The 27,818-nt window shown below is 57.8% G+C and overlaps 4 protein-coding genes across 7 annotated transcripts; 3 read left to right on the top strand and 1 right to left on the bottom strand.

Annotated features, from left to right (window-relative positions):
* The first annotated feature begins 49 nt into the window (after nucleotides 1-49).
* On the top strand, nucleotides 50-11,122 carry PPA1 (inorganic pyrophosphatase 1). 3 transcript variants are annotated; one of them, XR_012663079.1, is made up of 11 exons: nucleotides 50-191; nucleotides 371-435; nucleotides 3,165-3,218; nucleotides 3,673-3,792; nucleotides 5,755-5,841; nucleotides 6,140-6,266; nucleotides 6,787-6,914; nucleotides 8,429-8,514; nucleotides 8,697-8,766; nucleotides 9,907-10,479; nucleotides 10,519-11,122. XR_012663079.1 is itself a non-coding variant. In XM_075109283.1 (11 exons), the coding sequence occupies exons 1-11, from the start codon at nucleotides 128-130 to the stop codon at nucleotides 10,815-10,817; spliced, it is 873 nt and encodes a 290-aa protein (XP_074965384.1). In that variant the 5' UTR covers nucleotides 50-127; the 3' UTR covers nucleotides 10,818-11,122. The 3 variants fall into 3 exon arrangements, 1 of the variants encoding a protein (XP_074965384.1); XR_012663080.1 differs by having other exon boundaries at nucleotides 9,907-10,063; nucleotides 10,294-10,695; XM_075109283.1 differs by having other exon boundaries at nucleotides 9,907-9,946; nucleotides 10,786-11,122.
* Nucleotides 11,123-12,053: 931 nt separating this feature from the next.
* On the top strand, nucleotides 12,054-16,773 carry SAR1A (secretion associated Ras related GTPase 1A). Its single transcript, XM_075109284.1, has 7 exons — nucleotides 12,054-12,193; nucleotides 12,382-12,456; nucleotides 13,687-13,806; nucleotides 14,199-14,264; nucleotides 14,710-14,813; nucleotides 15,301-15,432; nucleotides 16,117-16,773. Exons 2-7 carry the CDS (start codon nucleotides 12,399-12,401, stop codon nucleotides 16,231-16,233), a joined length of 597 nt encoding a protein of 198 aa, XP_074965385.1. The 5' UTR covers nucleotides 12,054-12,193; nucleotides 12,382-12,398; the 3' UTR covers nucleotides 16,234-16,773.
* A 1,151-nt stretch (nucleotides 16,774-17,924) lies between these two features.
* On the top strand, nucleotides 17,925-20,195 carry TYSND1 (trypsin like peroxisomal matrix peptidase 1). Of its 2 annotated transcripts, none has more exons than XM_075109549.1 (4): nucleotides 17,925-19,135; nucleotides 19,226-19,359; nucleotides 19,453-19,638; nucleotides 19,737-20,195. In XM_075109549.1, exons 1-4 carry the CDS (start codon nucleotides 18,105-18,107, stop codon nucleotides 19,946-19,948), a joined length of 1,563 nt encoding a protein of 520 aa, XP_074965650.1. In that variant the 5' UTR covers nucleotides 17,925-18,104; the 3' UTR covers nucleotides 19,949-20,195. The 2 variants fall into 2 exon arrangements, with proteins under 2 accessions (XP_074965650.1, XP_074965651.1); XM_075109550.1 differs by having other exon boundaries at nucleotides 17,930-19,135; nucleotides 19,244-19,359.
* Nucleotides 20,196-21,264: 1,069 nt separating this feature from the next.
* On the bottom strand, nucleotides 21,265-26,989 carry SPOCK2 (SPARC (osteonectin), cwcv and kazal like domains proteoglycan 2). Its single transcript, XM_075109598.1, has 11 exons — nucleotides 26,681-26,989; nucleotides 24,422-24,430; nucleotides 24,124-24,169; nucleotides 23,722-23,836; nucleotides 23,522-23,624; nucleotides 23,319-23,427; nucleotides 23,118-23,237; nucleotides 22,803-23,021; nucleotides 22,237-22,299; nucleotides 21,955-22,092; nucleotides 21,265-21,868 (listed from the first exon to the last, which is right to left on the bottom strand). Exons 1-11 carry the CDS (start codon nucleotides 26,900-26,902, stop codon nucleotides 21,723-21,725), a joined length of 1,290 nt encoding a protein of 429 aa, XP_074965699.1. The 5' UTR covers nucleotides 26,903-26,989; the 3' UTR covers nucleotides 21,265-21,722.
* Nucleotides 26,990-27,818: the final 829 nt, after the last annotated feature.

The raw sequence follows: 27,818 nt of genomic DNA, 5'->3' as shown, positions 1-27,818 counted from the left end.
CGTGGCGCGGGGCGGGGCAGGGCGGGAGGAGCGAGCTTGGCGCCTGCGCAGTGCCCACCCCGCCGGACAGGGGGCGTGGCGCGGCGCGCCTGCGCAGTGCAGCAGCCGGCGAGCTGCGAGCGGCGCGATGGCTGGCTACAGCGTGGAGGAGCGCGCCGCGCCTCACAGCCTGGAGTACCGGCTTTTCTTCAGTGAGTCCTCACCGCTTTCCTCCTCCTCCTCCTCACCCCCACATCCTCCCGGCTTGGGGCCTGGCGGGCCGAGCCCTTCTGAGGCGCTGGGGAGCCCTGGCGGCCTGAGGTGGGGTGTGGGGGGTGGGTGTGTGGGGGAGGCCGGCCGGCCTGCCTGACTCGCCCCCCTTGCCTTGCAGAGGACGCCGCCGGGCGCTACATCTCCCCCTTCCACGATATCCCCATCTACGCGGACGCCGGGAAGGTAAGAGGGGGCCCGCCGAGCCGGGTGCCTGGTGTGGGCTCGATGGCTTGGGGCCAGTGGCAAGAGCTGGAGCTCTGCGCCCCCGAGCTGAGTATTTTGTCAGTGCTCTTCAGGGAGTGCCGTCCTGCAGGCCTGAAATACCCGAGGGAGGGAGGCTCCCAGGTCCTTACGCTGCTTCTCGGCAGGAGCATCCTAAGGGAAGCATGGGCACATCTTGTGAGGAACGGGTGCCCTTTTCTCAGTCTTGGCCTCGGGTGGAGCGATGCAGGAGAAGAGAATGAATGATCTCATTCTCATATTTGCAACTGAGATGAAAGTGGCTGTCTTGAACCTGCCCATGAGGTCACATAAAAGCGTTTTGGGTTAAAAGAAGCACTTTTCCATTTAGTTAAACATCTCCTTCCACTCCTGTGGAAGTATATGCTTGTGCTGCATGATATTTCAGGCTTTGGTTTTGACTGCAGTAGGGCCATTTTATGCCTGCACTGTAATCAGCTGCTGAACAGGACTTGAGGATGTTAAATTCTTGCTGTAGCAGCTCCTGGGGACCTCTTGCCTCACAAAACATGCAGCTGGGGAACCTGCCACATGCGGTGATGCAGGGCTTTTACATCCTTCCGGCAGCCAGTGGTTAGTCAAATTAGGCTGTTCTGAATCACTGTCTATAAAACGCTCCAGTTCTAGGAAACCCAAATGTCTGTGCTTCAGTTTTCACTGAATGCTTTTTCAGTGGTTACTCGGGCTCTCTGACAGTGTTCCTTACCTTTGTAGCTCGTTTCTTCTTTTAACACATACTAAAGCTGTGCAGCTTGAGAAACGAGGTGGGTGAACTGTTCTAATATTCGTGGTGGAGAGGGCTGTAATTTGAAGGCAGAGTGTAGTTACGGGAAACGAAAAGAGTATGCAGAATTGAGAGATGAACCTCTAAAACACAGCTGATCTAGCTTTGGGGTGCGGGTGTTGTCAGAATACATGCTGGGAAGTCTGAGGTGGCTTTTGCCTGCTCAAAAGGGAAAAGACAGATTGTAATCATCAGGGACAGCAGCCAAGCAGTTTCTGTGGCTGACTGGGAAAGCAGTTTTCAAAAGCAGGTGTCTGAAAGGTAACTTGGACAAGGAAAATCCAGATAATACTATGCTTTGCAGACGTTTGCAGAGCAGAGGAGTGAGTAGGGTTTCTGCGGACTGGTAATGATTAACAAGGGAAACCGGGCCACTGGTGTGCCTTCAGGCACTTAGCGCTGCTTGCCAGCATCTCTGTGCCAAGTTGTTAAGAGAAGCAAGTGTCACTGAAGGTTGCAGTCCCCAGGGTTACACAACAATGCTGATGACATTAGACCTCTTTCTGCTGCTGGGAATTTACTCATTACTTAGCAGGTTCATTACCAGTTATGGTAGGGAGCCCAGCTTGGAGAAGAAAGGTTGTCTTATTCTGTCTGGGCTCCTTGATCTTTATCCTTAGACTTCTAAGACACTGAGAGGATTGCAGGGTGTTTTTTTCAGTCTAGGGCTGGGATGTGCTGACCTTATCTGTACCTGTGTGTCTTGGTGTTGTGGAGGAATGACCTCGGGCTACTCACTGGGTGTCTTAGACCAGGGCAGATCTGTTGGTTGGACTGTGGGGAAACTGTGAGCCTGACAAAGATGCACCCCCAAGTCATCTTTCCTTGCCTGCAAAGCCATAAGCACCCTACCTAGCCAGTTCCAATTGCCTCATTCCTTTCCTCAAGTTACTTACAAATAAAAATAGTATAGACCTTTTTACTTTTAAATTGCAAAAGAGCAGTGAGCTCCTGTGATTAAGGGGATGTAATAAACTTCTGTTAGGGAAGGGTGTGGGCAAAGTCAATGATATAGCAGCATTTATTGCACAGTATCAATCTAATTGTGGTGCAATACAGGTGCAAGGGATTTTGCAACGCTAATACTGCTTAGCATGGGGATTAAAAACCTTGTCGCTGCTCAGGAGCAAGGTTTGGCTTTTTGTTAAAAGCCGTAATCTCTTCAAACAGTAAATATTAAGATTCAAGTGTGGAAAGGCTTGTTTTCTTGAAGAGGAGGCTCTGACATTGAACTCTCGAGTCCTCTCAGCCCAGCTGGAGCCAACAGGAGATGTTTTCAAGCATCGCCTGTAAACTAGACATTGCAAGATGTGGTTCTATGTTTCTCCCCCACATTTTTATCCTTGCACTGTGCTGCTGACAAGGTCTATCATCTTGGAGCAGGGACGCTCAGGCATCTCTCCCTTCTTTAAGACAGACTAGAATATTTGGGAGTGACGTTCTCAGTTGTTCAGGGTAGTACATAGGTAACCCACATTGCTAAACAGACTGCTTACTCCTGTAAGCCTTGTTGCTTCTAAATTGCCAGGGTGGCTCTTGCTGTAGCATTAAGTGCTTTGTACTTAATAATTATGCCTAAAACCTCATTTTGTTATGCCTGCAACATGATGGAGGTGATCATAGATGGCAGCTGATGGAGCGTTCATGGGTAACCTCAGTCTGGCTTTTCCTGGTGTCTTTCATGGGATTCATCTTTGAGTGATGACATGTGACTGACTGGGCTATGGGATTTCTATCACCTGTATCAATACTGCCACTGGAAAAATCAGGAGAAAAGTTATGGTTTTCATGCCAACTGGATGGTTTTCATGCTTGCTTATTTGAATTCCCTAGTTTAAAGGGGGGTCTTAAGGTTCCTTCCCATTCACTGATATTTTGTTTTCCTCAGAATGTGTTTAACATGGTTGTGGAAGTACCTCGATGGACAAATGCTAAAATGGAGGTAACTATATTACGGATCCTAACTTAAGTGCTTGAGCTGACTAGTCCCTTAATCTTTGGCTTTGCTGATTCTCTCCTCAGTTCCACCTTACAAATCAGAGTGGTTTCTGACTTTTCACATAAATACTTTCTTAACGCTAGAGGTCTAATATGGAGGCTGAGACTTGCAGAAGTTGGAATAACTTAGTATTCTTATGTGGCTTCTGATTAAAGCAGCATCTTACAGCTCTCAGCCCCGCGTGGTTCTGATGTCTGTAAGTCTGCTGAAAGCTATATCCCAGGAGATGGCAATGCAAGAGGAAATGGAGTTGTCCAATATCAGCTGGTGGCTTCAGGGTCAGCTCCTGGTCTCTTGGCTTCCAGTGAGCAGCCAGCTTCATTAAAAAAAAATATAAGAAATTGCTTGTTTTTTCTTGGAGAGCAAAGTAGAGAGATTTATGTAACTTTCATTTCAGATTGCAACAAAGGATCCCTTAAACCCAATCAAGCAAGATGTGAAGAAAGGAAAACTGCGCTATGTGGCTAATGTGTTTCCCCATAAGGGTTATATCTGGAATTACGGTGCTATCCCCCAGGTACTGTAACTTGTCTCGATGGCCTGTCCTTTCTGGTGGGGAGGGGGGAGGATGCCCTCCTGTGTCTCTGACTACCACGCTATTAACGAGCAAAAGGTCAGCGGGGAGTCTGGTCTGGAACGCAGCGTTTGCAGCTGTATATATAACCTTGCTAATGAAGACAACCTGTCAAGAAAGCAGGGGTAGTTTTTTTTAAGTAGAAATCTCAAGAGGTAGGCTTGTAGTTAATGCTATAAACAAGCTATCTGAGGATGAGCAGCTGCTGCCAGTGAGGTGCCTGCTGTGTCGCTCCTCTCCTTGGCCACTCGGCAGTTTGGTTGGACAGTAGCTGCCAGGTCCTTGTCTTTGGATGAATGAAGCTGTTACTACACAAGGAACTAGGCATCTGGCCATGCACTGCCCTCAGTTCCTGCCTGGTGAGGTGTAGAAAGCTAAAGTTTTAAGCTAACGGTACAGGGTCTCGATGTACAGCCCTTAGGCTGAATCTTTATGGAAGATTCTTCTTGCAGTGAATTAGCTGATTGCTTCAGACTTTGGGTGTGAACAGTGAAAATCTGAATAGATCTGAAGACTCTATCTTGCCTGCTTCTGCCCCTCTTATTGTTCAGTGTCTAAAACACACAGCTAGACTAACGTATTGAGCTGTTGGGTGGTAGTAGATGCCTCGTTCTGGGGGTTGGATCTGAGGGGCAGAAAGGCATTGAGAAGTCCAGAGACTGCGTGAGGCAGACGTCCACAGCTGCACAGACAGCTGCCAAGGGGGGACTGGCAGGTGGTGACACCTGGACACATGCTCTTAACTGGTCGGTGACTACTAGATAAAGAGGAGCTTTGTGCAAGGCTGTTTGCCTCCAATGTTCTCTAAGTTTTCAGTTTCCTTTAGAGAAGTAAACTGTCAGTGACAGTTCACAGGGAAGCGCACTGACTCTTATAATTCTGGTCTTGATAGCAGTGCATGCCAAGTGTTTTCTCCAAATGGCTTAAGACTGTGTTTCAGAGTTGAATTGTTTTTCTACTCAGATAGACTCTGGAGCCAGTTTATTTGTACAGAATTATGGCTTTTGAAGCCTTCGCTCAGTCATGTGTTAGTGGATCAAATATGTTTATGCATCAAGGGCAAGAGACCGAACGTAACGCTTCGTTGTAGAGAAGCGTGATTGTGAGGAATTCTACAGCACTACCCAGCTTTCTATATGTATTCCTGAATGCCCTGGATGCATCACGAGGTCTTGACTACACTAGTCATGTCCTGGCATGCAGAGATTTGGGAAGAGCATTCCTTCTTTCTGTATCTCAACTACCTTAGAGATAGGTGCTCCTTATGATGCCAGTGGGCATGGTGTCCTTTTGCTTCTGATCAAAGCGTGTTTTAAGCAGCTATTATTTTTGGAGGTGTAGTTCAAATGCCTTCTGAAGTCCTCGCTCAGTTTATGCTCGTTGCTTTAGGTGAGATGCACTAGGACACTGGGTAGCACAGGGTATGGGACTCTGCATTCTCATCACTGCTCTAGTATAGCAACGTGTCCCTAATTAAAAGGAAACAATACACCCTGTCTGTCTTCCACCTCTGTTGGACTGCTATCTGGAGTTCAGGAAACTTCTGTTAAGAAATGAATAGGGAAAGGACCGGGCAGGCAGCCAAATCAGTGAGTGTTCTTTATAGATGTGAACTTCACCTTTACACAGCTGTAGAACGGAGGAGGAAGCCTGGAAAGTAGTTGAAGAAAGGTTTCTCATTGGGAGGGAGCAGTTTACCCTTGGCAAAATAAGACCGTTTAACTTGGAATCAAACTGCATTTGCAGACAGGAGTGAAATAGTAGCCCAACCACTAGACCTTAAAGCAAGTGTGAAGTGAGCCATCGTCTGTATCCTGGAGGCAACTGCATGCCTGAAATAAACCTGCTTTTTGTTTCCTCTTGAAATCTGAGAGTTCTTATTGGTGTGGGGGGTGTTTTTTGCAGACTTGGGAAGACCCAGGTCACAAAGATGAAAACACTGGCTGCTGTGGAGATAACGATCCCATTGATGTGTGCGAAATTGGAAGCAAGGTAATGCATTCTAAGGGGCAACTGTCTTTTGAAACATGCAATTAATGTCTCTGAAGTCAATTATCCAGAGATGTAGTTTAGTTCCTACCTCCTCTATCCTAAGAATGTGATGTTTCTCTCTACTGCCTCTGGAGATTGTTGCTGGGATCTTACAGCGTGCGAGCCTTGTGAGCCGCTGATAAGCGATAGCTAATTTCGTGGTACCCGACCGCTTGCTGAACTCTCACAGCTCTCACGGTCTCCTGTTGTGCATTCCTTGGATGCATCAGTACAGTCAACAAGGCCTTTGTCCTTGCAGGTCTGCTCTCGAGGAGAAGTCATTCAAGTGAAGGTGCTGGGCACGCTGGCACTGATTGATGAGGGAGAGACAGACTGGAAGATAATTGCTATCAATGTTGAAGACCCTGAAGCGGACAACTATAACGGTAAATAACAGGAGGCAGGAGCAGGCTTAGTACTTCCCTTTCTCCCTTGAGAGCCTGCAGGAAGCTTTCAAGTCAGGACACGGGCTTGCGCCTTCTATGCCACAGCGTTCATCAGATGTGATACTGGAAGGAGGCAGCAGCATAGGATGTTATCGATCCTATAGTGAAACGTTTTACTGCTGTTTATCCCAAATTGCCAGGCCATGCCTGGCATCTTTAAAAAGAGGGTGGCTGTGCAGCCTGTCCTCTGAGTGGAAGGAAAGGGGTTGTCCAGTAAGTCTCTAACCAAAGCTGTTTAAATGTGTCCATGCTCCTGGGGGCAATCAGGATATACTGTGAAGATGAAACAGTAACTTTCTCATGCAGATATATCCACTCTGTGTCTGTACTGTAACCTGTCTGAAATGTTGCTAAGGCTGCTTGAGGAAGGCCTGAAAGAGGGGCAGCTCAGAAGAGTAGGGTAGCAGCTAAGTAACTTCTGTTACTAGATCTGGCTAACGAACCTTTTTCCCATGCCTAGATATCAATGATGTCAGAAGGATGAAACCTGGATACTTAGAAGCTACAGTGGATTGGTTCAGACGATACAAAGTACCTGACGGAAAGCCAGAAAACCAGTTTGCTTTTAACGGAGAATTTAAAGACAAGGTAGGATCGCCCTTCGCTACTGTGAGTGTGCAAAGGCATACTGTCCAGAACCTGAGCTCAAGGTGCATGGGGACATAAATGAGTAGTGGCTGAGAGAATGGGTTTCTGTGGGTTTCTGACTTCGTTCTTCCTGCTGTTTCTCCAGCCTACCATTCTGCTTGTTTCCAGCCCAGTGCTTGCAATAATACTGGGAGAAAAAGCGTAGGGTTATCACCAAGCTGCTGTTGGATATTATCAGGTCTTCTCCTAGCTGACATTTGTGTGGGATCACTTCAGGGCTGGGAGCCTCCATGTCACCACTGGGATGGAAAAGACCAGGTTTATTTGCCCCTGCTCTGGAGCAAAGGGTGCATGACATCACCCTTTGCCTCCCTTGCTCACTGGCTTTGTTCCACTGCAGCTTGTTGCGAGGTGACTACTCCGGAGTTAAAATGCTTCTTCCTTCAGGCATAAAGTGTTCCCTCATGCCCTTTGAGTTAGGCTCTGCCTTAGCAGCGTTATTCCTCTGCCTCTTTTCTGGGTTGGGTCAGATAACTTACTGCTCCTGAATGGGAAAAATCCTGCCTCAGCACCTTCCCTCCTGCCAGTCCTGGTGTGCCCTGAGCGGGTTAGGAAGGTGACTCAACTCCCAGAGCTGGTGCAGAGAAAAAGGGGCCTGCAAAGCCTGGTGTGGGAAGGGAAGGAAAGGGTTGGGGCAAAAATGGAAGTCACAAGGGAGTGGACTTGTCCCCTTTGACTGTAGCGTGGCACTAGGTTGGGTGGGCTGGGATGTCTTACCGCCCCTCAGGATGGGTGAAACTGGAATCAAGGCCAAGGCGGAAAGTAGGGACAAAGAACCTCACGCAGGTTCCTGCAGTGTTTTATTTGGCTCTGTGTGGTATCAAACCAGGATATTTATTGCTTATGTTCGTGCTAACAAAGAATAGTGTGTGCTTCCTTCTCCAGCTGACAGGTTAATGCTTGACCATGCACTACTTTTTTAAGAGAAAAAGCTGTTATATGCTTGGAAGCAGATTTCGTTTTTAAATAGCTGCAAAGCCAGATTAGGTGCATGTCTCTTCCTGTTGATCTGCACCAGCTGAATGATTTGCCTAGAGTGGAGGAGAGCTTGCAGATAGGTCGGGACCAACTAGCTGCCGAAGACAAACCAAGTGGGAGAAACAGCAGGGTGGAGGTGTTTTTATAAGAGAGCACTGCCCTGAGACTAGAATATCTGTGTTCAATTTCTTTTGGCTTCAAGCTTGCTAGGTGACCTTGGTGTATCCTCCCGTCTTGAAAGTAAAACAATTGGTATTATAAGATTCCCCGTTGTTTGGCTTTTGTGCGCTGGGAGGTTGCTGCTGTTCCTGAAAGGGGCAGTAATGGAGAAGGCCTCTCTGAGTCCCTTCCTGAGTCAGAAACTACTTAAAATCAGCCTATAAATACTGGCCTCTCATTCCCTCTAACCAGTAGTCTGGAGAAAACGGCCTAGTGCTTACACGTAACATGATGTTTGTTCTGATCTTCAACTTCAGGATTTTGCAGTGAACGTCATCAAAAGCACTCACGAACACTGGAAAGCTTTAGTAGCGAAGAAAACCGACGGAGGGGAGATCAACTGGTGGGTTAACTCCTGTGGTACGGTGCGCGTTCCTTTTCCCTAAACATGAGTACCATGCTTTCTGCCTCCTACTGGCTGTCTCCCCAGGCAACTATAACAATGATCCTTAATATTCCATTATTTAATACTCTTGGGGGAGAGACCTAGCTTTTATGTTCTCACAAGCAACCTTTCCCTTCTAGCACAAATCTGACGGTGTCTGACAGCCCCTTCTGCTGTAGTCAAGAGTGTGCAAAAGCTACTGTGGATGCAGTAAGTACAAGTCGGAGTGTCCTACCCCCAATGTCAGTGTCAGGCAAAATGATACGATTTCTGTGGTACCCTAAACTGTCCTCACTGTGTGAATAGTGCATTGTATGCTCAGAATTTTTTGGATGACTGAATGCAGCACCTGTTTCTGGTTAAATAGGATGGATGAGGAGCAAGCCAGACGTTCCTACAGAGGCTTCTCCTTGCCCTTAGTCATCTGGGAGATGGAATCCAAACCAGAGTATGTGTGAAGGGCTAACTTCTGAACCGTAGCTTGGCTGTCAGCTGCTCAGAAAGTGTTTAAATATTTGGCCTTCCAAGAGCCTCACAGCACAGGTCACACTTTGAGAAGGGAAGGTCTAATTTCTGAAAGCCTTGAAGCCAGGGACCTTGCATCCTTTGCAGTGAAAAGCTTGACGTTCCCAGTGTAGTACCCCTACAGTTTAACTGCATCTCCCTAGGCTTGCAAAGTACTGTTGTTGGCAACCTGAAAGGGGTTATAGGAATGGGACAGGAAAATCAAAACACAAATGTTGCTTCAGTGCATGGAAATGTGACTGGAAACCAGAGTCTCTCCCTAGCCACGTATCATCATCTTGCTTTTAAAAGGGATACCAGCCTCTGGTGGTATCTGAATTGCTTTATAAGCTTTTGAAAGTGTAAGCCTCCTGGAGGATGTGTCATCAGCTCGGGACCCTTGTCTGTCTTTGGTTGCCAAATATTGGATGAAAGCTCTTGGAGAAGTTTTTCGAGAGTCCTTTGTATTTCCATTCCACCATCCCATTGTAGGTTTAGAACAAAAGCAGGCTGCCTGCAACTGTATGGATGCCAGAGCAGTAACTGCTTGTGGTGAGAAGCAGATGGCACTGCGGCCTCTGCTTAGAGCAGCACACCTCTGGCACGTGGGACATGCACGGAATGAGGAGGCTGCGGGGATGACAGGACACACGCCGCATAGGAGGCCATTTATTCCCTCACGGCTGACCAGCGCTGGCTGCCACAGACCAATTTACATTGCTTAGATCTTAAACTGTGCTGCTCAGTAAAGACTTGTGCGGCTCTAAATGATGGCTAGTGAGCTTCAGGTGTGTAAGGTCAGCCTCTGTCAGCAGTTGCTCTCTGCTAACGCACTTCTCGTTTCAGGCACCACCGTGTAAAGCTGCCAACCCAATCCCACCCGAAGGTGAGTCTCACAACCCACATTTGTGTTTCAGTGCGGTGGAACGCTGAAGTGCAATGATAGCAGGAGAGTGGTTTTAATTCCTCTGAAACGGGGGTTTCATCAGTATCCTTGGTGCAGGTGAGCCGAGGAAGGGAATTACTTCCTACCTGCGCAGAGCAGAGGCAGAATTCGGTCGCGTGTTCGGTGCTTCCGTTGCCACTGAACCTGCTGATCCAAAATGTGTCACTGAACAAGTGTCCACTGCGAGCTGCTAATGAGCCTTTTGATGCCTTGGGACACGACTGTAAGAAGGCAGTGGCTGTGGGAGGAATCCTCGCTCAGCTGTCGTCTTTTTCCTTCTGCGTGAGGTGGCGACGGGCACCTTGCACGCGACGTCTGGACGTTGCTGTAGCAGGGACAAGACCCGAGGGCGAATGCGAGCTGATGGCAGTGTCGAGAACCCACAGCTGTGTGGCAGAAAGTGGAGCTAGGCTGTCATTTCCAATCTCTTCATGGGTAATAAACCTGCAAAGAAACTGATGTCTTCCCTGCGGGTATGGGAGGTGGAGGGAAAATGACTTCACCTCCCTGAGTCAGTGGAGCCAGAGGGAAGCTGAGCTGGCTCTGGCTGGCTGTCCTCGCCTGAACTGAGTCATGCGCAGCAGTGACTACTTCAGGAACAGAAATCCACGTAAACAGGGCAGCACAGGAACCTGCTGGGTGTGTGGTGGTGGTGTCGGCAGGAGCGGGAGGAAGCCCCTGCCCTGGAGGTGACGCATGCAGCACCCTGTGACCACTTCATCAGTGGGTGGCTAACAGAGGCCTAATCCCCCCTTTTTTTTTTTCTCTGCCCCACACAGTTGACAAGTGGTTCTACTACCAGAAGAACTAAGGCCTGAGAATGGGTGGTGAAATGGCTGCGTCTGTCCCACCAAGGAGTCGCCACGTAGCAGGAACAGACCAGAAAAGTAGCTCAGCGTCAACATGAAGACCTTGCCTGCAACTTTGCCGATTAGAATTACCTATCTAGCAGTGATGTCTGCTGCATCGAGGTCTTGTGGAGGCTAGAAGACATAATTTATAAAATCAAAACACCCTGCTAGCGCATGGTCGTATGATGTAATTGTGTAAATGGCGATGGAAGATCACTCACCTGGTACGTGTATGGATGCTATCAATAAAAACTGCTGAAACTGGCCTCTGCGGGGCTGGTGCTCCTTCCCCTCCATGTGATGGAGCCCTGGAGCTGAGGGGCAAAGGGCAGCTTGGGGGAACTGTGCTGGACTGGAGGGGATTTGGAGAGGAGTAACCCCATGCAATGCTCTAGCCTTGGGGAAAAGTGTCTGGAAAGCTGCCCAGCGGAGAAGGCCCCGGGGGTGCTGACTGACAGCCGGCTGGGCATGAGCCAGCAGTGCCCAGGTGGCCAAGGAGGCCACCAGCCCCCGGGCTTGTGTCAGCACTGGGGTGGCCAGCAGGAGCCGGGCAGGGATGGGGCCCCTGTGCTCGGCCCTGGGGAGGCCCCACCTCGAATGCTGGGCTCAGGTTTGGGCCCCTCGGGACAAGAAGGGCCTTGAGGGGCTGGAGCGTGTCCAGAGAAGGGCAGCGGGGCTGGGGCAGGGTCTGGAGCACAAGTGTGCTGGGGGGCGGCTGGGGGAGCTGGGGGGGTTTAGCCTGGAGAAGGGGAGGCTGAGGGGAGCCCTTCTCGCTCTCTGCAGCTGCCTGAGAGGGGCTGGAGTGAGGGGGGGGTCGGTCTCTGCTCCCAGGTCACCAGTGACAGGACGAGAGGGAACGGCCTCAGGCTGCGTCAGGGGAGGTTTAGGTTGGATGTTAGGAACGATGTCTTTACTGAAGGAGGGGTCAGGCCTGGCACAGGCTGCCCAGAGAGGGGGGGAGTCACCGTCCCTGGGGGGGGTCAAAAAAGGTGCAGACGTGGCACTTGAGGACATGGATTAGGAGGCCGGGGGGTGTTGGGTTGGCGGTTGATCCTAGGGGTCTTTTCCAACCTTAATGACTCTGTGACTCCATGGACGCGGGGTGGCGGCCCGCCGCGGGGGGGAGGGGGGACTCGAACCGAGATCCGTGGGAGGTGGCCCGGAAGCTGGGTGGGGCCGCGCGCCGGCGTGGCGTCAGACGCACGGCTGACGTAAAGAAGCCAGCGCGGCGAAAGCCGCCGGGTCGGAAGTAGGCGGGACGGGCGAGGGGACGTATTTCCGGCGGGGAGCTGGCGGCTGCCGAGGAGGGGAATCGGTGGCGCGGCGGCAGCCGGCGGTGAGCGGCGGGGGCGGGGGGCCGGGCGGTGGGTGACACGCGGGCAGGGTGGGGAGGACGCCCCCAATCCCCCCGCTCCTGCCTGCCCGGTGCGGGGTGTCACATCCCGCAGAGGGCGGGTGGGGGGGGGGCACGCTTCCGTCATGTATTGACGCTTGTGATTCTGGTTTTACGTCATCCCCCTCCAGGTGACTCGTCTTTAGCGATGTCGTTCATCTTCGAATGGATCTACAACGGCTTCAGCAGCGTGCTGCAGTTCCTAGGTAGCGCGGCGTCACGCTCGCTCTCGCGCAAACCCTTCGCTCCCTTTGCCTCTTGCTGACATCACCCAAAAGCTGGCGACGAAATCGCGTCTCTTTCCGCGCGGGCGGCAGCTCTGACCGGCGTAACGCCTGGCGGGAAGGCGGCAAATCAGCACGGGTGTTTTTCACTTGAGGAGGAGGAACTTTGAGAATAATTTGGAGGCATTTGGCTTCCGCTCGATCTTCCTCTCCCCGCTTAGAAGCACAAGAGTAGCCGGGCTGACGCCAAGGGCCTGCTTAGCCCAGCGCCCTGCCCTGGGCAGATGCGCTGCCTTGCCAGGGAGGGAACCCCATCCTCCTCCTCCTCCTCCTCCTCCTCCCCAGTTTCCGAGCTCACCAGCTCTGCCAGAGCTCGCCCTTATTTCTCGCCGCTGCAGCTGGCTGGCTTCTCCTCGCTCGCTCGCACGCTTCCCGTGACCCACCGTGGCAAGCTGCCGGCCGCTGACTAACGCCCCCAGCGCCGTCTGGGTTGGAAAGGGAGGCGCTGGCCAAAAGGTTGCCCAACCTAGGGTGACCCGCGCAGCTGGGCTGGCGGCTTCGCTGCCCTTTCCTGAGGCGCGGGCGACAGGGAAGCTCCTCCTGCCAGAGCCGTGAGTTCCAGCCGAGGCCCTTGGTGGAGGGACAGGGCGCTCTCTGTCCAAGGCGCCTCACGACGGGTTCAGAGGGGTAAGAGAAAATCCTGTTGGAAACTGAAGGGAACTTTCCTGCGGCAGATGATTACCTGGAATTGGGGAGAAAAAAAATCAGTTTATCTAAAGAAAATGATGTGTTGTTTCATGCTTAGTGCTTTTCTTTCTACGACTTCCTGCTGTCTTTGATGAGTTTATTCAATTTTCACGTTTAAATACCCCTTTGGGGCAACATACTGATCCATAACCTACCGCACATAAGTAATGCTTTGCTGCCCACTCTTCCGCCAGGACGTATCTGAGAACAGAATACGTTACTCGTAGAAATACGAGCTTAGAAAGCATCCGTTGTTGTGGACCTCACCTTGTGTTGCCTTGGTAAAAGCCAGTTCAAGCTGTACCGGTTTTCCCCCCGCTGTTGTGTGCGCGTACTGATGTCCCGTACGTGCCCAGGTGGCAGTATAGCTCTGGGAGAGGGGTTCCTATATAAACAGCGGTGAGCCTGCCGAGATGAGCCTGCTGGAGGTTTTTTTTTTTTTGTGCTTGTTTGTTTTCCTGCCAGGTTTGTACAAGAAGTCTGGAAAACTTGTGTTCCTGGGTTTGGATAACGCAGGCAAAACCACTCTGCTGCACATGCTCAAGGATGACAGGCTCGGTCAGCATGTCCCGACACTACATCCCAGTAAGTCTGCCAGTGACTGAGCCCCGCCTGCCCCCGGTGTATTTTTTTCCCCCCTTAATTTTGGGGACATGGTCTTGAAAGGTGCCTCAAAAATACCTCTGCATTGGGGTGACAGACTTTAAGAGTCTTAAAATCGCATCTGAGGTCACCCGAGCTGAAGTGGATTTGCATTTTCCTCTCAAATAGGAAATGGAGAAGCCGTGAACTGGCGTCGTTCACTTAATATGACGTCCCTGTCTGGGGGAGGGAGTGGGTTTCTAACAAAACATGCAGTGAAGTAATAATGTAGGTTAATAAGCTTGTGCTTAAGTGGGGAGGTGGGAGAAATTATTTTGTCCCGCTCGTGGTTTTGTGGAACGAATCCATTTCAGTGGAGTATTTTCACTTTTCAGCATCAGAGGAGCTGACGATTGCTGGAATGACCTTTACGACTTTTGACCTGGGTGGACATGAACAAGGTACAAGTGAAGTTGCTGAGTGGGAGACACCAAATGAGGTTAATTTTCTGATTCCTGGGGTGTTCTCCAGCCACCTTAAGAAAAATTATACTGGAAAGTGACAGCGATTAGGAATAGCTGATTATTTGTTGCCTGAAATTGCATATGGAGCAATACGTGGAAGAAGCCTCCTGGCTCTGGGAGTTCAACGCTTGGGCTTAATTCTGGCAGACTGGAAAAAAACCGCTGCCAGTTCATGCTCTGCTGCCTGAAGTATTTTTAGCCGTGGAAGACTTGAGTGTCATAGGCTTATTCTTTCGAATAATGGCAGAATTTTTATTTTGAAACTTAAGTATTTCTTTCTAGAAGTTCTAAGGAAGAGGGTGGCTCCTGCTTTTGGGTGTAGTTTTCCCGTCGCTTCAGGTAGTGTTTTCACAGGGCGCTGTTTGTCGCTTCTGTGTTCCAGCTCGCCGGGTGTGGAAGAACTACCTGCCGGCCATCAATGGGATCGTCTTCCTGGTGGACTGCGCAGATCACTCGCGTCTTATGGAATCCAAAGTTGAGCTTAATGTAAATAATCTTCTTTTATTTTTTCCTCCCCAAGGCCTCTGAATAGCTAAATTGTAAATAATATTCTTTTTTGGGCTGGAACGTGTGCGCAGCGCCTTTTGAGAGCCTCGGGCTTTGCGTTTGCGTTTCCAGCGCACCGTTCACGCCAGCGGTGCGGCGTCCAAAGCGTGCGCTCACAGGAATTGGCACATCACTTTTCGCAGGGATGGGATCAGTGTGGATTTATAAGCGTACTCTCCCAGAGCTGGAGAGGCCTGGGTGCCCATTCTGTGGGTTGACTGCAGGCTCTTGAGCAGCCATTGAAGAAGCTTTGAAACGGCCCGCGGGTTTAGACAGGAGCTGCTTCTGAGAGACTCCTCTTGCACAGGAGCACCGCAGCACCAAAAAATGACCCTTGTTGCTCCCAGGGCTTAAACAAGAATAATTTTCTTCCAACAGTTAATGTTTTTTCTGCCTCCGCTTAACTCTTTTTCCATCTTGCACCCAGGCGCTAATGACAGATGAAACAATATCCAACGTGCCAGTCCTTATCTTGGGTAACAAAATCGACAGACCGGAGGCCATCAGTGAGGAGAAACTGCGGGAGATCTTTGGGCTCTACGGACAGACCACGGGAAAGGTAGGGAGGCACCCGAATCCGGGATCGCCCGCACCCGAGGGAGGGCTTGCCTGCCCCATTGCAGAATGGGGCTCTGTCCAGAAACTCACTGAGGTGCCACTGGGAATTTGACCACAATATTGACCAAGATGAATCTTTAATAATAATAATAATAATAATAATAACGATGACGCCCTTGGGCAGGTTTTGAAACTGCTGGAACTGTGCAAAACACGCTACCTCTGCAATGATGAGGGAATGAGGTGTCGAGCTGCTATTCTTAACATGTCGTCTGGCTCTTCTGGTTTGGTTACTCTGCATTTCCATCCAGTTACCCATCTAATCCTTTCTTCAGCGTTTAAAAACAGTACCGTTAGGGAGAATTGACCAGAAATGCTGGGTGACAGTAGTAAAACACCGCAGGACGACTCTTGGCGCTCGGTTATCCACGCGGTGGCGGTTGCTTCTCGTATCGCACTGCCGAGCGTTGCAGCCCATCGGGCTGTGCCTCAGATGGCTCCCTTCAGTGTTTCCAAGGCCTGTTCTCCCGTGCTGCTGGCTCCCGAAGTCCCGCGGGCAGGTCCCCCTCGCGAAGGGGAAGTTCCCTGTGCCAAGAGGGGTTTCGTGCGATGGTGGCGCGGCTTGGTCGCCGCCCCCCTGAGGGCGGCAGGGCTGCGGTTCTGACTTCCCTTTGGATTTCCCTAGGGAAATGTGCCGCTGAAAGACCTGAACGCACGTCCCATGGAGGTGTTCATGTGCAGCGTGCTGAAGAGGCAAGGCTATGGCGAAGGCTTCCGTTGGCTATCGCAGTACATTGACTGATAACTTGGACGGACATAAGAGTTTTACTCCTCTGGACTCGATCCTGTTCGCAGCTTCCTATGGACTTTTCTATTAGAACGCGGAAGGCTTTCCGACCGCGTACCGGCATTGACCAAGAGACTCCTGGTTTTCGGCTGCCCTGTCGCACAGTGGTGACACAACTCTTTTCCCCAGGACGGGGAGGCAGCACCGTTCTGCACGCGGGTGCAAGTTGTCCCTTTCAGTTCGGTTACAGCGGGGCTGGTGCGATCTGGGGAGTAAAAACTCTGCACGCTGCACTGTAACGGCTGAAAAAGAGAGCACGTCTCACCACTGTGGTCAATTGACTTAAAAAGAAAAAGCGATTATATTTTTTAAAGAAAGCGTTAATGTAAACGGCGTCCCTTCTAACTTTTTAGTTTAACGTTCATCTTGTTTAGTCCGGAGTCTGGTTAGGGTTTTTTAAAAAATATATTTAACGATATTTAGATATTTCACAAATTACTGAACCAAGGTATCAAGATATTACAAGTCCTCAATAAACATAGCATTTGGGCTTAACTGAGCTGTAGGGTGGCTGTGCTGCGTCGTGCTGACGGACGACGAAGAGGGTGCCGGTGGGACCGACGTCTGCAGTCGAGCTTCTTTAGTTTCTGGGGATATTTTTTTAGTTGGCGAGGAGCACCCGCGAGCGCGCCTAGTTTGAGGTGTTTGGACGTGGTGACCGGTGCTTGCTCCTGGTGGGACAGGCTGCCCGCAGCCGGGCCGGGCTCCGCACCCGGCCCTCGGTTGAGGACGTCGAATCCCATCGCGGTGAGAACCACGAAGCTGTTTTGGTTGTTGTAGCATGGAAGCGTTTGACGTTTGCATATCACGAGGTTATTAACCTAGACTTAAACCGGTTTCTTTTATACTCGACAGATTTTTATTTTTTTTTTTTTTGTCTGACGTTTCATGGCTGTCTAGCACTCGTTTTCAGTTAAATAAAGACGTGTCTTTCTCCTCCGAAAGGGGTCGCGATCCTCAGTGGAACCCAGCGCCGCGGTCGGGCGCGGGTGCGTGGCGTGGAAAACCCAAAACGCGACGACGACGCTGGTGGTTGTCGCGTGGCCTCCCTGGGGCAGCCGGCTCCCGCGCCGGTCGCGACGCGTGCGTGGCGTCGCGCTGCGCCCTCGGCCCGGCTGCGGGGCGTCTTCCCCGGGGCGGCGGGCGGCGGTTTGCGGCGACGCTTCGGTGGGCGACGCGGTTTTTGGGCAAACCGGCGCTCATTCGGGGCGGGGAGCGTGCTGCCGCCCGGCCGCCCGCCCTTCCCTGGGGAAGGGTGAAGGGGGGAGTGGGCTGGCGAGGGAAACTGAGGCGGGATGGGGGGGGGCCTGCGGGTGGGTGCGGGGGCAAAGCCCGGAGCAAGCGGCGGCTTCGCCCCGGTGTAACGGCCGCGCAGGGCGGGGAAAGGGCTCCCGCGGGGTCCCGGGGCGCTGCGGCTGCGCGGGGAGGGAGGGCGCGGGGGGGGGGTCCCGCACCGCCCGCGGGGGGTCCCGCACCGCCCCCGGGCCGAGGCGCCATGTTGTGCCCGGCTGCCCCCGCAACCGCCACGTCGGGGCCCCGCCCCGCGCCGCCGCCGCCGCCAATGGGGAGGGCGCAGCGCCGCGCCGCAGCCAATGGGGAGGGCGCAGCGCCGCGCCGCAGCCAATGGGCGAAAGGGGCGGGGGACAGAGGCGGGGCGAGCGGCCGGGCAGGGGCGCGCGGCGGCGCGGGGCGGGGGCCGCGCTGCCCCGCGTTGCATCGGGTTGCGTGGGGTTGTATCGCGTTGCATTGCTTGGCGTTGTTTTGCACCGCGTTTCATTGCTTTGCATTGCTTTGCACCAGCCCCGCATGCAGCCCGCCCCGCCGCCATGGTGGAGGAGCAGGCCTGCTGCGCCGTCAGCGTCTCCAGCCCTCCCGATGCCGCTGGCCCCTGGAGCTGCAGCGGGGTGGTGCTGAGCCGCAGCCCCGGGCTGGTGCTGTGCCAAGGCGCCATCTTCACCCCTTTCCTGCGGGACGGCCCCGCCGCCTGGGCGCAACCCCATGCCCTCCTGCCCGACGCCCTCCAACCCCACCTGCACATCCTTGTCCTGCAGCCCCCGCCATGGACCCCCACCCCAGCCCTCTGCCTCGACGCCCTGATGTTAGCACGTGGCCCGGCCAGCAGCTTGCAGCAGCACAAGGCCCGGCTCCTGGCCCTGGTGCCTTGCGATGCCTTCCGGCAGGCGCTGAGGCAGGCCTTCGGCTCGGCGGAGCAGTGGCGCTTCGGCGGCGAGGCGGCGGGGGACGACCCGCGGGCACTGCACTGGTTCGCCTGGTTGCGGGTGCCCGGCCTCGACTCCACCGGGGGCGGCTGGACGGCCCGGGTGGGCGCCGGGTGCCTGCGCAAGGGCGAGGGGCTGCTGGCCTGCGGCTCCCCCTTCGGCACCCTGTGCCCCGACCTCTTCCTCAACACCCTGAGCAGGGGGGTGGTGAGTAACCTGGCTGGGGAGGAGAACGCCCTCATCCTGACCGACGCGCGCTGCCTGCCCGGCACCGAGGGCGGCGGCGCCTTCCTGCCCTCGCCTGCCGGGTCCCGTCTGGTGGCCGTCATCGCCGCCTCCTTCTGCTGGAAAGGCGCCGAGTGGGTTGGGCTCACGCTGCTCTGCTCCCTTGCCGCCATCCTGCACAGCAGCGCCAGCGTCCTGGACGAAGCTGGGATCGCCATGCCGCCGGCGCTGGGGCGGGTGGCTGCGGTGCAGGCAGGGGTCGGGCAGGACCCCCTTGCCTGGGCGGCGCTGGTGGAGTGTGGGGCGGCGTGGGGCTCTGGGGTGCTGCTGGCCCCCCGGCTGCTCCTCACCTGCCGGCACGTGGTGGAGGCGGGCGGCCCGCTCCGTGTGACACCAGCACCCGGACCCGGCCGGTGAGTGCGGCCGCGTGTCCCCCAGCTTGTCCCCAGCCCCGTGTCCCCCCCCCCCCCCCAGCTGTCACATCTCATGTGTCACGTCCTTAGGGCTGCCACCATCCTCAGGGGACGCGTGGTGTTCGCCACCGAGGAGTCGTCCCCCTTTGACGTGGCGGTGGTGGAGCTGGAGGAGAGCGTGCCGGGCTTCGTCCCTCCGCGCCTGGCGGACACCTTCCTCGCGGGTAAGCAGTCGGAGGGGGGGGGACACACAGATATGGGGTGCTGGGGCAGGGGGTGTCACCCCCTTGCACCCACCTCCTGCCTCCTTACCCTAGGAGAAGAGGTGAGTGTGGTGGGCTTCGGGGCACTGGGGCGGGCATGCGGCCCCTCGGTGACGGCGGGGGTCCTTTCGGCTGTGGTGGTGGTGGCCGGGCGCCCCGTCATGCTGCAGACCACCTGTGCTGTGCATGGGGGCTCCAGCGGTGGCCCCCTCATCTCCTCCCGCAGCGGACGCCTCCTGGGTAAGCTTGGGATCCCCACAGCTTGGGGCGGGGGGGGGGTTCCATGGGTGTCCTCTGACCAGCCCTGGTGACATGGGTGATGCTCATCTCCCCACCAGGGATTGTGGCCAGCAACACTCGAGACACTGGTGTGGGGGCCACCTACCCCCACCTCAACTTCTGTGTCCCCATCACCGTCCTGCAGCCCCCCATCGCACGCTACCACCACACCGGTGACCCCAGCGCCTTCACCACACTCAACCGGGCAGGCGAGGGGGTGCGGGCGGCATGGCGGCTCCAGCGGCAGCCGGGACCCCCCAGCAAGCTCTGACCCCCATCCTGGGGGGGCTTGTGCTGGGGGTGGCACTACCACATTCCCCCCCCTTTGGCCCCGGTAGGGTCAGGGCCGAGCACCTGGACCCTGTGGGGCTGGCAGAAGGTGGGGGGGGGTCCCATCTGTGTGTGGGGGTGCGGAACGTGGCACGGTGCCTTTGCCAGCTGCTGGCACCCCCAAACAGGGGCAGCGGCTTGTTTTGTTTGATTTTGTTCTCTCTGGAGCCTTAAACGCTGTGCGTTGATGCCATGGTGTCCCGTGGTGCCAAGCGGCTGGGCTGGCAAGTTGGGGGGGGGCGTGTGGGGTGGGGGGCAACTCTTCCCTGCAGGCATGGGACATGGGGGGGGTGAGTGCCAGCCTCTCCCTGGGCAGGAGGCTCAGTGACACACACACCCCGCCCCCGGCCCAGGGTATGGGGGTGTCTGAAAGCTGTTTTGGGTGTGGGCCCACGCATGGGCAGCACCTGCACACTGAGTTTTTGGGGGCAGGGGGGTGTTGGGGGGGGTGTGGTCAGAGATGGTTTGAGGGTGGGGTCCTTGTCAAGGGCTGGGGTGGGTCATGGGTCCTTTGGGAAGGGCAGGGGGTACACAGATGGGTGGGGGTGTCCAAGCAGGGGTAGGGGGTTGAAGGGTGTGGGGGAGGACGGGCCTGGGGCAAGGTGGGGGTGTGTGGTGTGTGTGCGGGGTCTTCGGTCAGGTGGGGGTCAGATGAGGTCTGGGTTGGGGTCAGGGTCCTGGGGGGGAATCAGGCGGGGCGGGGAAAGTCCTTATAAAGTCCTGGCTGGGGAGGGGGAAGCGGCGTGTCCTGTAAGGAATGGACTGGGTCAGGGGTAGGGTTGGGGTCCGGGTTGGGGGGGGGGGGAATAAAGGTTGGGGTCCTGTGGGTGGGTGGGGTGTCAGGGCTGCTTCCTACTACACTCAGTGTCCTGGGTGGCGCGTGGAGGGGATTAGTTCGGGGTTGGGGTCCTGGAGAGGGTCAGGGGCTGATATGGGGGGGGGCATATGTGGAGCTGGGACCTATGGCGGGGGGGGTAGGTAGTGGAGTGTCAGCTCCAGCCCCCACCTCAGTTGAGTGGGGAAGGGACCAAAGCCAGGGCCACCTGGCAGGAGGCACCCCACCCCCCGCACCCCTGCCACAGCCCCCACCCTACCCGGGGCCGGGGGGCAGCAGCAGGGCACGACGAGCACCCCCATCCCCCACTGAGTGAATGCCCCCATGGGGGAACAGCCCCCCCCAGCACCCCATGCAGGGCTGGTGGGTGCAGGTGGGGCATGGAGGTTTGCCGGGGGGCAGCAACGGGCGGGCGAGCGTTTGACACAGCACGGGGTATTTATTTCACAGCCGCTACACAACGCCAGGGGGGGCCGTGCAAGCACAGCACGGGGCTGGGGGGGGGGTACGGGGAGCAGGGGCAGCTTATCTATGGGATTTTTATGGGTTTGGGTGTTTTTTTTTCTCCCCCCACTTTTATTAGCGGCATTTGCCCAGTTGAAGACCACGCAGCAGCACAGTACACCTACAAGGCGCTACCCACTTCCCCCCAAAAGAAAAAAAAAAAAAGGAAAATAAAAAAAGCTCGAATTCGCACAAGCGTGGCCCCCCCGCCCCGCTCGCCCCCTCCCCAGGCGAGCGCCCCGACGCCCCGGCCCTGCAGGACTGGGGATACGCACCCACCCCATGCCACGCTGGCAGCGGGGGGGGGGTCACGGGGACCCCCCAGGCTCAGGGGGCTGCTGCCCGGCCGTGCCACCCGCTGGGCTCTCCTGCTTCTCTACCAGATGTAGCCACCATCATCGCCTTCGCCTGCTTCACCCTCCTCTTCCTCGCCTTCCTCGCCTGCCTCCTCCGGCTCCTTCTCCTCCTCGTCCTCCCAGCCCACGCTGCTCCCGAAGTCGCCCGAAAACCCCGCCGCCTCCTCTGCAGGGGCAAGGGGCAGAGGCTCAGGGCCGGGCCGCGGGGCTGCTGCCCCCTCCCTGGGGTGGGGGGCTCTGGCCAGTGCTCACCGCAGTCGGGGCTGCCGCGGCCACGGGTGCCCGTCAGCTCAGTGCCATGCTGGTCCACGCACCAGCACTCCCCACCGCCCGGCTCACACTGCGCCCGCCGGTAGTACCCGTCCTCATCGCAGCTGGGGATGAAGGTGCCTGCAGGGAAGCGATGACCCCCCACCCCACCCCCCCCCAAACACGTGCAGTGCAAGAGCCTCCCCCCACCCCCCCCCGGGGCTCCCCATCCTCATCTGTGAGGGGCCCTGGCAGGGGACAGGGGCCCTGGGACCCCCAACTCACCCGGCTTTTTTTTGGCTGCTTCTTGGATCTGAATCTTCTCCAGCTCCCTGAGACAGGGGGGCTCTGCAGCACCCCCACACACCACTCTTAGGGTGGGTGTGCAGCCCCCCACGGTGGCCATCCTCTGACCCCATGGCACACACCCCTCCCGGTAGCTGCAGCATGCTGTCCCCCATGGTGTGCATCCCCCCCCAGACCCTGCAGGATGCATCCAGCATGGCATGCATCCCCCAACCCGCGGCATGCTTCCCCACAACCCCATAGTATGCATCCCCCCAAATCCCATGGCATGCATCCCCCCCGCCTCCAAGGTTTGCATCCCGGCCCCCAAACCCCATAGTGTCCCTCCCATGGGCAAGCATTCCCCCTCCCCCCCACCCTAATCCCACAGCGTGGATCCCCCTGTGACCCCATGGCATGCTTCCCCCCCACAGCATGCGGTCCACCACCTCCCCACCGTGGTTTGCATCCCCCTGACCCCACAGTGCACAACCCCCTGTCCCCACAGCAACACCCCCCCCCACCCCCATAAACGTGCACCCCACCCCCGGCCCAGCGCGACGCACTTTCCCTCCAGAAGCAGAAGCACCACTCAGGGGCGGAGACGCGGCCGTCCTTGGAAGTGTCGCAGGAGTTGAAGAAGGCGCGGATGCACACTTCGTACTTGTCCAGGTTGATGGCGGCCAGCTCAGCCGCCTCCAGGAAGAGATCCCCGCTCGTGTCCAGCCGGGCAAACATCCACCCCACTGCCTCCTTGCAGCTGGCCGCCACACTCCTCTCCAGCGCTGCGGGGTAGGATGCGGCCCGTGGCTGCCCGGCCCCCCCACCCCGCAGCGGGGCCGTCGCCCTGCGCCCCCTCCCCGCGCAGCGGGGACACGTACCGGTTGCAGGGCTAGCAGGGAGGCCGCTGGAGCCGTTCTGCTTGGCGTTCTCCCGCAGGAGCTGGAACCAGTCGCGCAGGCGGTCGCCCAGGTCGGCCAGGTCCTGCCCAGTGCACGGCTCTGGGGAGGGCCGGGGCGGGGGGACAGCGTCAGGCCGGGCAGGGCTCAGGGACATCCCCCATTGCCCCCCATCCCACTCACCTTGCTTGCCGTCGCCAGCGGGGCCATGCGGGGTCGGGCAGGGGCACTGTCCCTCGCACCGCACCGTCAGCTGCTTGCTGGCCAGGCATGCCTGCTGCTCCAGCTTGCACTGCGGGGCAGCAGCGGGACGTCGGGGGGGAGGGGGGACGGACGACACACGGCGCGGTGTCCCCCTCCCCGCGGCAAGGTGCCACCGTCCTTACCGCTGAGCTGTAGGTGTGGCCGTCGGAGCCGCAGACAGCAGCGAGTGTGGCGGCATGGCAGGGCTTGCAGCCCCCATGCGCTTTGGTGCCCGGCAGCTTGATCCTGCGCGGGGCGAGAGGCGCAAGGGGATGGTGCCGAGCCACCGGCTCAGCAAAGCCCCACCGCTGGCTTGGTCCCCTCCGCCCTGCCACCCTCCTACCTGTGCTCCAGCTTCTTGCGGCTGATGCACATGGCGCGCTGGTAGCCCTGCGCCACGCACACCTTGTGCCGGCTGCACTTCACCTTCTGGCAGGGGTCCTTGGTGGTGTCCAGGGCTGGAGGGGGCAGAGAGGGGCCGGAGCAGGCAGAGGGGCAAGGAGGGACCCCCTGGGGGAGCGCTGGCTGCCAGCTGGCCTGGCACAAAGCGCCATTGAGGCTGCAGCTGGGTGGCCGCCTCGGCACCAGCTGCCACTTCCCGGCACGCACCAGCCCCACCGCCGCTTGCAGCCGGAAGGGAAAAGCCCAGGGGGTGTGGGCAGAAAGTGTCCCCCACCCCCTGCCAGCTGTCACCGAGCCCCTGGCACCCCATCCCAAACCCGTCCTGGCTACGTCCCAGTGGTACCTTCATCTCCGGGCTGGTTGTCTTCCCAGCTCTTGATGTAGTCGTCCTGCAAAGAGGGGAGAGCCTGGATGAGTGCAGGTGGCAGGAGAGGTGACACTGGTCCAGGTGTGCCACCATCCCGCTCGGGGCCACCAGCAAGGCTCCCCCTGCACAGACATGCATTGTGCAGCCACAGAGACACACACCCCCCCTGGGGCCGCCCACACTGGAAGGGGAGCAAGCAGGGGTGAGAAGCAGCCTCCCCCCAAAGCAGGCTGCTGCCAGGGCAAGGCAGCACCAGCAGCCCCTTGACACTCACCTCCACCTCCTGGCAGCACGGCAGCGGTGGGAGGCAGCCCGGCCGACACCAAAAAAGAGAGAGAAAGAGAGAGCGAGAGCGCCCGCCATCAGCCCCGGGGCGGCCCAAAGCCCCCTACTCCCAGCCGTGGTGACAGGCACTCTGTGCCAGCTGGGCACTCCAGCTTCCCGAGCTGCCCACCACTCCTGTCACCAGTCCTGGGTGCCACCCATGCGCCCCACCAAGGTGCTCCCCCACCTCTGCCTCTAGACCCGTAATCCTGGAGAGCCTTTATGCAGCATAAAACCTTTCCCCATCACCCCCTCGGCCAGCTGGGTAGGGCAGGGAGGGATGCGGGGGTTGGAAAGATGGATGGGGGTGAGGAAAGCCCCAGGAGCCCAGCGAGGCCCCACCAGGATCCTCATGGGGGTGACAGTCCTCGTGCTGCCACATTTTTCCAACAGGGAGCCCAGAGGGAGCAGGCTAAGATGGATGTCGCTGCCTGGGGAGGCAGAGCTGCTCCCCCAGGGCCCCAAAAGCATCCTGGGGATGGAGGGAGCGATGGGGAATCAAACCCTTCCAGCTTGCTCGCCCCGTGGGCTGCTCTGGGGTGGGTTTGTGACAATAAGGCAGGATGTGACCACCCTGGGGAGGGTGAGCTGGGTTTTGGATGGCAGCTCAAAGCAGAGGCACGGGAGGCAGCGCTGGAGGGGACGTCTCTTGCTCCGGCGCGGCGGCGTTTGCACCGCAATCGATAGCCTGCGTTCCCGTGCCGTGATTAGTAACACTGCGGCGCCCGGCAGCTCCCTGCGGTGCAGCTTTCGGCACAGCCGCCGGCCTCCTCCCTGCCGCACGGTGGGTCGCGCTCCCCCCGCCGGCACTGCTGGGCCAAAACCCCCAGAAATCCATGGGGTTTGCTTATCGATCCACACCAACCACCAAGCAGGGCCGCAGCCCCCCCCGGCCTGGCAGCCTTGGTAGTGGTGGCACAGTTGGGTGGGCCCCCCGCATGCTGCTAACGGGGTGCTGCTAATGGGGTTCTGCTAGCGCCCAGGGGTGGGGGTCTTTCAGCCCCGAACCCCTCCGGGGATGGACAGCGTGGCGGTGGCACGTCCACACGTGCTCCCCCTTGAGCATCCACAGGTCCCCAGTGCCCAGTCGCTGGCGGGGGATCTCTGGGGAGGCGTTTACCCCGTCCCTCGCGCCCTCACCCACGCTCTGTCTCCCTAACTGGTTTATTTGGTGGTTGGCGGTGCCCCCCACCCTGCCCACGTCGTGGCACGTCTCCCAGCGGCACATCCTCCTTCCTGCCAAGGTGAACCTGAGCGCGCATCTGAACAAAGACCGGAGAGGCTGGCTTGGGGGTGGGGGCGGCTCGGCGTGGGCCCCCTCCCCGCTGCCGCGGGGTCCCCCCGGACAGCCCCAGATGGAGACGCAGCACCGTGGCCCTGTCCTGGAGGACAGGAGGTGGGCGTAACGCAGGGGCAGGGGTCTAAAATGAGGAAAATCCCTGACTGCTCCATAAAATTAAGGGTTGGAACGAAATGCCATTGAGGCCGTTATTTAGGGCTGCATAAAAGCAAGCAGTTATTGGACCCTGAGCCGAAAGTGCCAGGTCACCTGCCATCGCTCCGGCAGCCTCTGCATCCTCACCCTCCCCGCCTTGTGCCCCCCCCCGTCCCCAGGGACCACCGCCCCGCCGCACCAGGGCCAGCCCTGGCTGCGGCACCTTGCAGAGGAGCAGGAGCCCGGGAAGACACCCGCGCTCCGACCGGTGCTGAGCTGTCACCGGGGGGCTGAGGCCACGGCACAGCCCTCCCCGCTGCCCGCGAAAGGCAGGCAGGGCCTGCCGGTACCTCCGCCCGGGCCCTGACGCGGTGCACAGGGGTGCAGGGACGGCACCCCTAGGTCCCGGGGGGGTGGCTTTGGCGTCAAGCCCTGGTGGCCTTGGCATCAGTCAGGCCAGCTTTAGTGATGGGTGTGGTGGCGATGGGCACGGTGGCCTCGGGCTTTGGCGCTGCCGAAGGCGGGGAGCATCCCCCGGGTACCGGGGCCGGCAGCCGCCCACGGCCGCGGCGGGTGACGGCGGGATGCGGGTGGCAGAGGGATGCGGGTGGCACCGAGCATCCCCGGCAGCCTGCGACGGAACCGGCGGGCCGGGGCCGGGCGGTGCTGCGGCAGCCGCAGCGGCGGGGCGGGGAAGGGGCTCCCGGTGCCCGGCGGCGCGTCCCGAGTTCCCCCCTAGCCCCCCTCCCCGACCCGCCACCGGTGCGGACTCACGTCTCGGAAGCGGTTCCAGTGCTTGATCCTGCCGCCGTACTGGGAGATGGAGGAGAGCCATTGCTCGTCCTCCATGAAATTGCCGGGGCTCTCCCCCGCCGCGACGGGGCCGGAGCCGGTGGCGGGGCCGGTGGCGGGGCCGGGACCGGCGGCGGCGGCGGCGGCGGGCAGGAGCAGGGCGAGCAGGGCGAGCAGAGCGCGGCGCCCGCCGCAGCCCCGCATGCTGCCGAGGGGAGCGGAGCGGTGCGGAGCGGTGCGGAGCGGTGCGCACAGGGAGGCGCCGGCGGCGAGTGGCGGCCGCGGGGCGGCACCGGGCGGCACCGGCGGGAGGGGCCGGGGCGGAGCGTCCGCCGCGCCCGCCGCACCTGCGCGCCGGCAGCGGGGCGGGGGAGCCGCCGGCACGGCACGGCGCGGCGCGGCCGCAGCCCCGGTCCCGCCCCTGTCCCCATCCCGTACCCCTGCTCCACACCTGACGCCACGCCGCATCCTCTGTCCCTGTCCTGTCACCATCCTTCATCCCTCATCCCGCACCCCCTGACCCTGCCACATCCCCATCCCGCATCCCCCGTCCGTGTCCTGTCCTCATCCCGCATCCCCCGTCCTGCACCCCTCACCCCACATCCCTGGTCTCTACCATGGCCCCACCCAACATCCCATCCCACTTCCCCTCTCCTGCTTTCCCAGCCCCTTCTATCCCCCCATCCCACACCCCTAACCCTGCCCTGTCCCCACCCTGCATCCCCAGTCCCTGCCCTGTCCCTATCCCACATCCCTCACCCCGCATCCCTGGTCCATACCTTGTCACCAGCCCACATGCCCTGTCACCATCCTGCATCTCACATCCCCTGTCCCTGGCACACTCCCATCCTGCACCCCTCACCCCACATCCCTGGTCTCTACCATGTTCCCATCCCACATCCCCATCCCACTTCCCCCGTCCTGCATTCCCAGTCCCTACTATCCCCCCATCCCACACCCCTAACCCTGCCCTGTCCCCACCCTGCATCCCCAGTCCCTGCCCTGTCCCCATCCCACATCCCTCACCCCGCATCCCTGGCCCATACCTTGTCGCCAGCCCACATCCCCTGACCCTGCCCTATCCCCACGCTGCATCATCGGTCCATGCCTTGTCACCATC

The sequence above is a fragment of the Phalacrocorax aristotelis genome, chromosome 14 (assembly GCF_949628215.1).
Source record: "Phalacrocorax aristotelis chromosome 14, bGulAri2.1, whole genome shotgun sequence".
Lineage (NCBI taxonomy): Eukaryota > Metazoa > Chordata > Aves > Suliformes > Phalacrocoracidae > Phalacrocorax > Phalacrocorax aristotelis.
This window is presented reverse-complemented; position numbering and strand designations above follow the sequence as displayed.

Bases quoted from the DNA above. Each gene is read 5' to 3' on its own strand.
- PPA1 (XM_075109283.1), top strand. From the start codon at position 128: ATGGCTGGCTACAGCGTGGAGGAGCGCGCCGCGCCTCACAGCCTGGAG. The intron at 8,515-8,696 runs GTGGGTTAACTC...TTTCCCTTCTAG, and splicing joins GACGGAGGGGAGATCAACTG to CACAAATCTGACGGTGTCTG. The intron at 9,947-10,785 runs GTGAGTCTCACA...TGCCCCACACAG, and splicing joins CAACCCAATCCCACCCGAAG to TTGACAAGTGGTTCTACTAC.
- SAR1A (XM_075109284.1), top strand. From the start codon at position 12,399: ATGTCGTTCATCTTCGAATGGATCTACAACGGCTTCAGCAGCGTGCTG. The intron at 12,457-13,686 runs GTAGCGCGGCGT...TTTTCCTGCCAG, and splicing joins CAGCGTGCTGCAGTTCCTAG to GTTTGTACAAGAAGTCTGGA. The intron at 15,433-16,116 runs GTAGGGAGGCAC...GGATTTCCCTAG, and splicing joins ACGGACAGACCACGGGAAAG to GGAAATGTGCCGCTGAAAGA.
- TYSND1 (XM_075109549.1), top strand. From the start codon at position 18,105: ATGGTGGAGGAGCAGGCCTGCTGCGCCGTCAGCGTCTCCAGCCCTCCC. The intron at 19,360-19,452 runs GTAAGCAGTCGG...TCCTTACCCTAG, and splicing joins GGCGGACACCTTCCTCGCGG to GAGAAGAGGTGAGTGTGGTG. The intron at 19,639-19,736 runs GTAAGCTTGGGA...TCTCCCCACCAG, and splicing joins CCGCAGCGGACGCCTCCTGG to GGATTGTGGCCAGCAACACT.
- SPOCK2 (XM_075109598.1), bottom strand. From the start codon at position 26,902: ATGCGGGGCTGCGGCGGGCGCCGCGCTCTGCTCGCCCTGCTCGCCCTG. The intron at 23,837-24,123 runs GTACCACTGGGA...TGCCCCCTCCAG, and splicing joins CAACCAGCCCGGAGATGAAG to CCCTGGACACCACCAAGGAC. The intron at 23,428-23,521 runs GTAAGGACGGTG...GCTGCCCCGCAG, and splicing joins GCCACACCTACAGCTCAGCG to TGCAAGCTGGAGCAGCAGGC.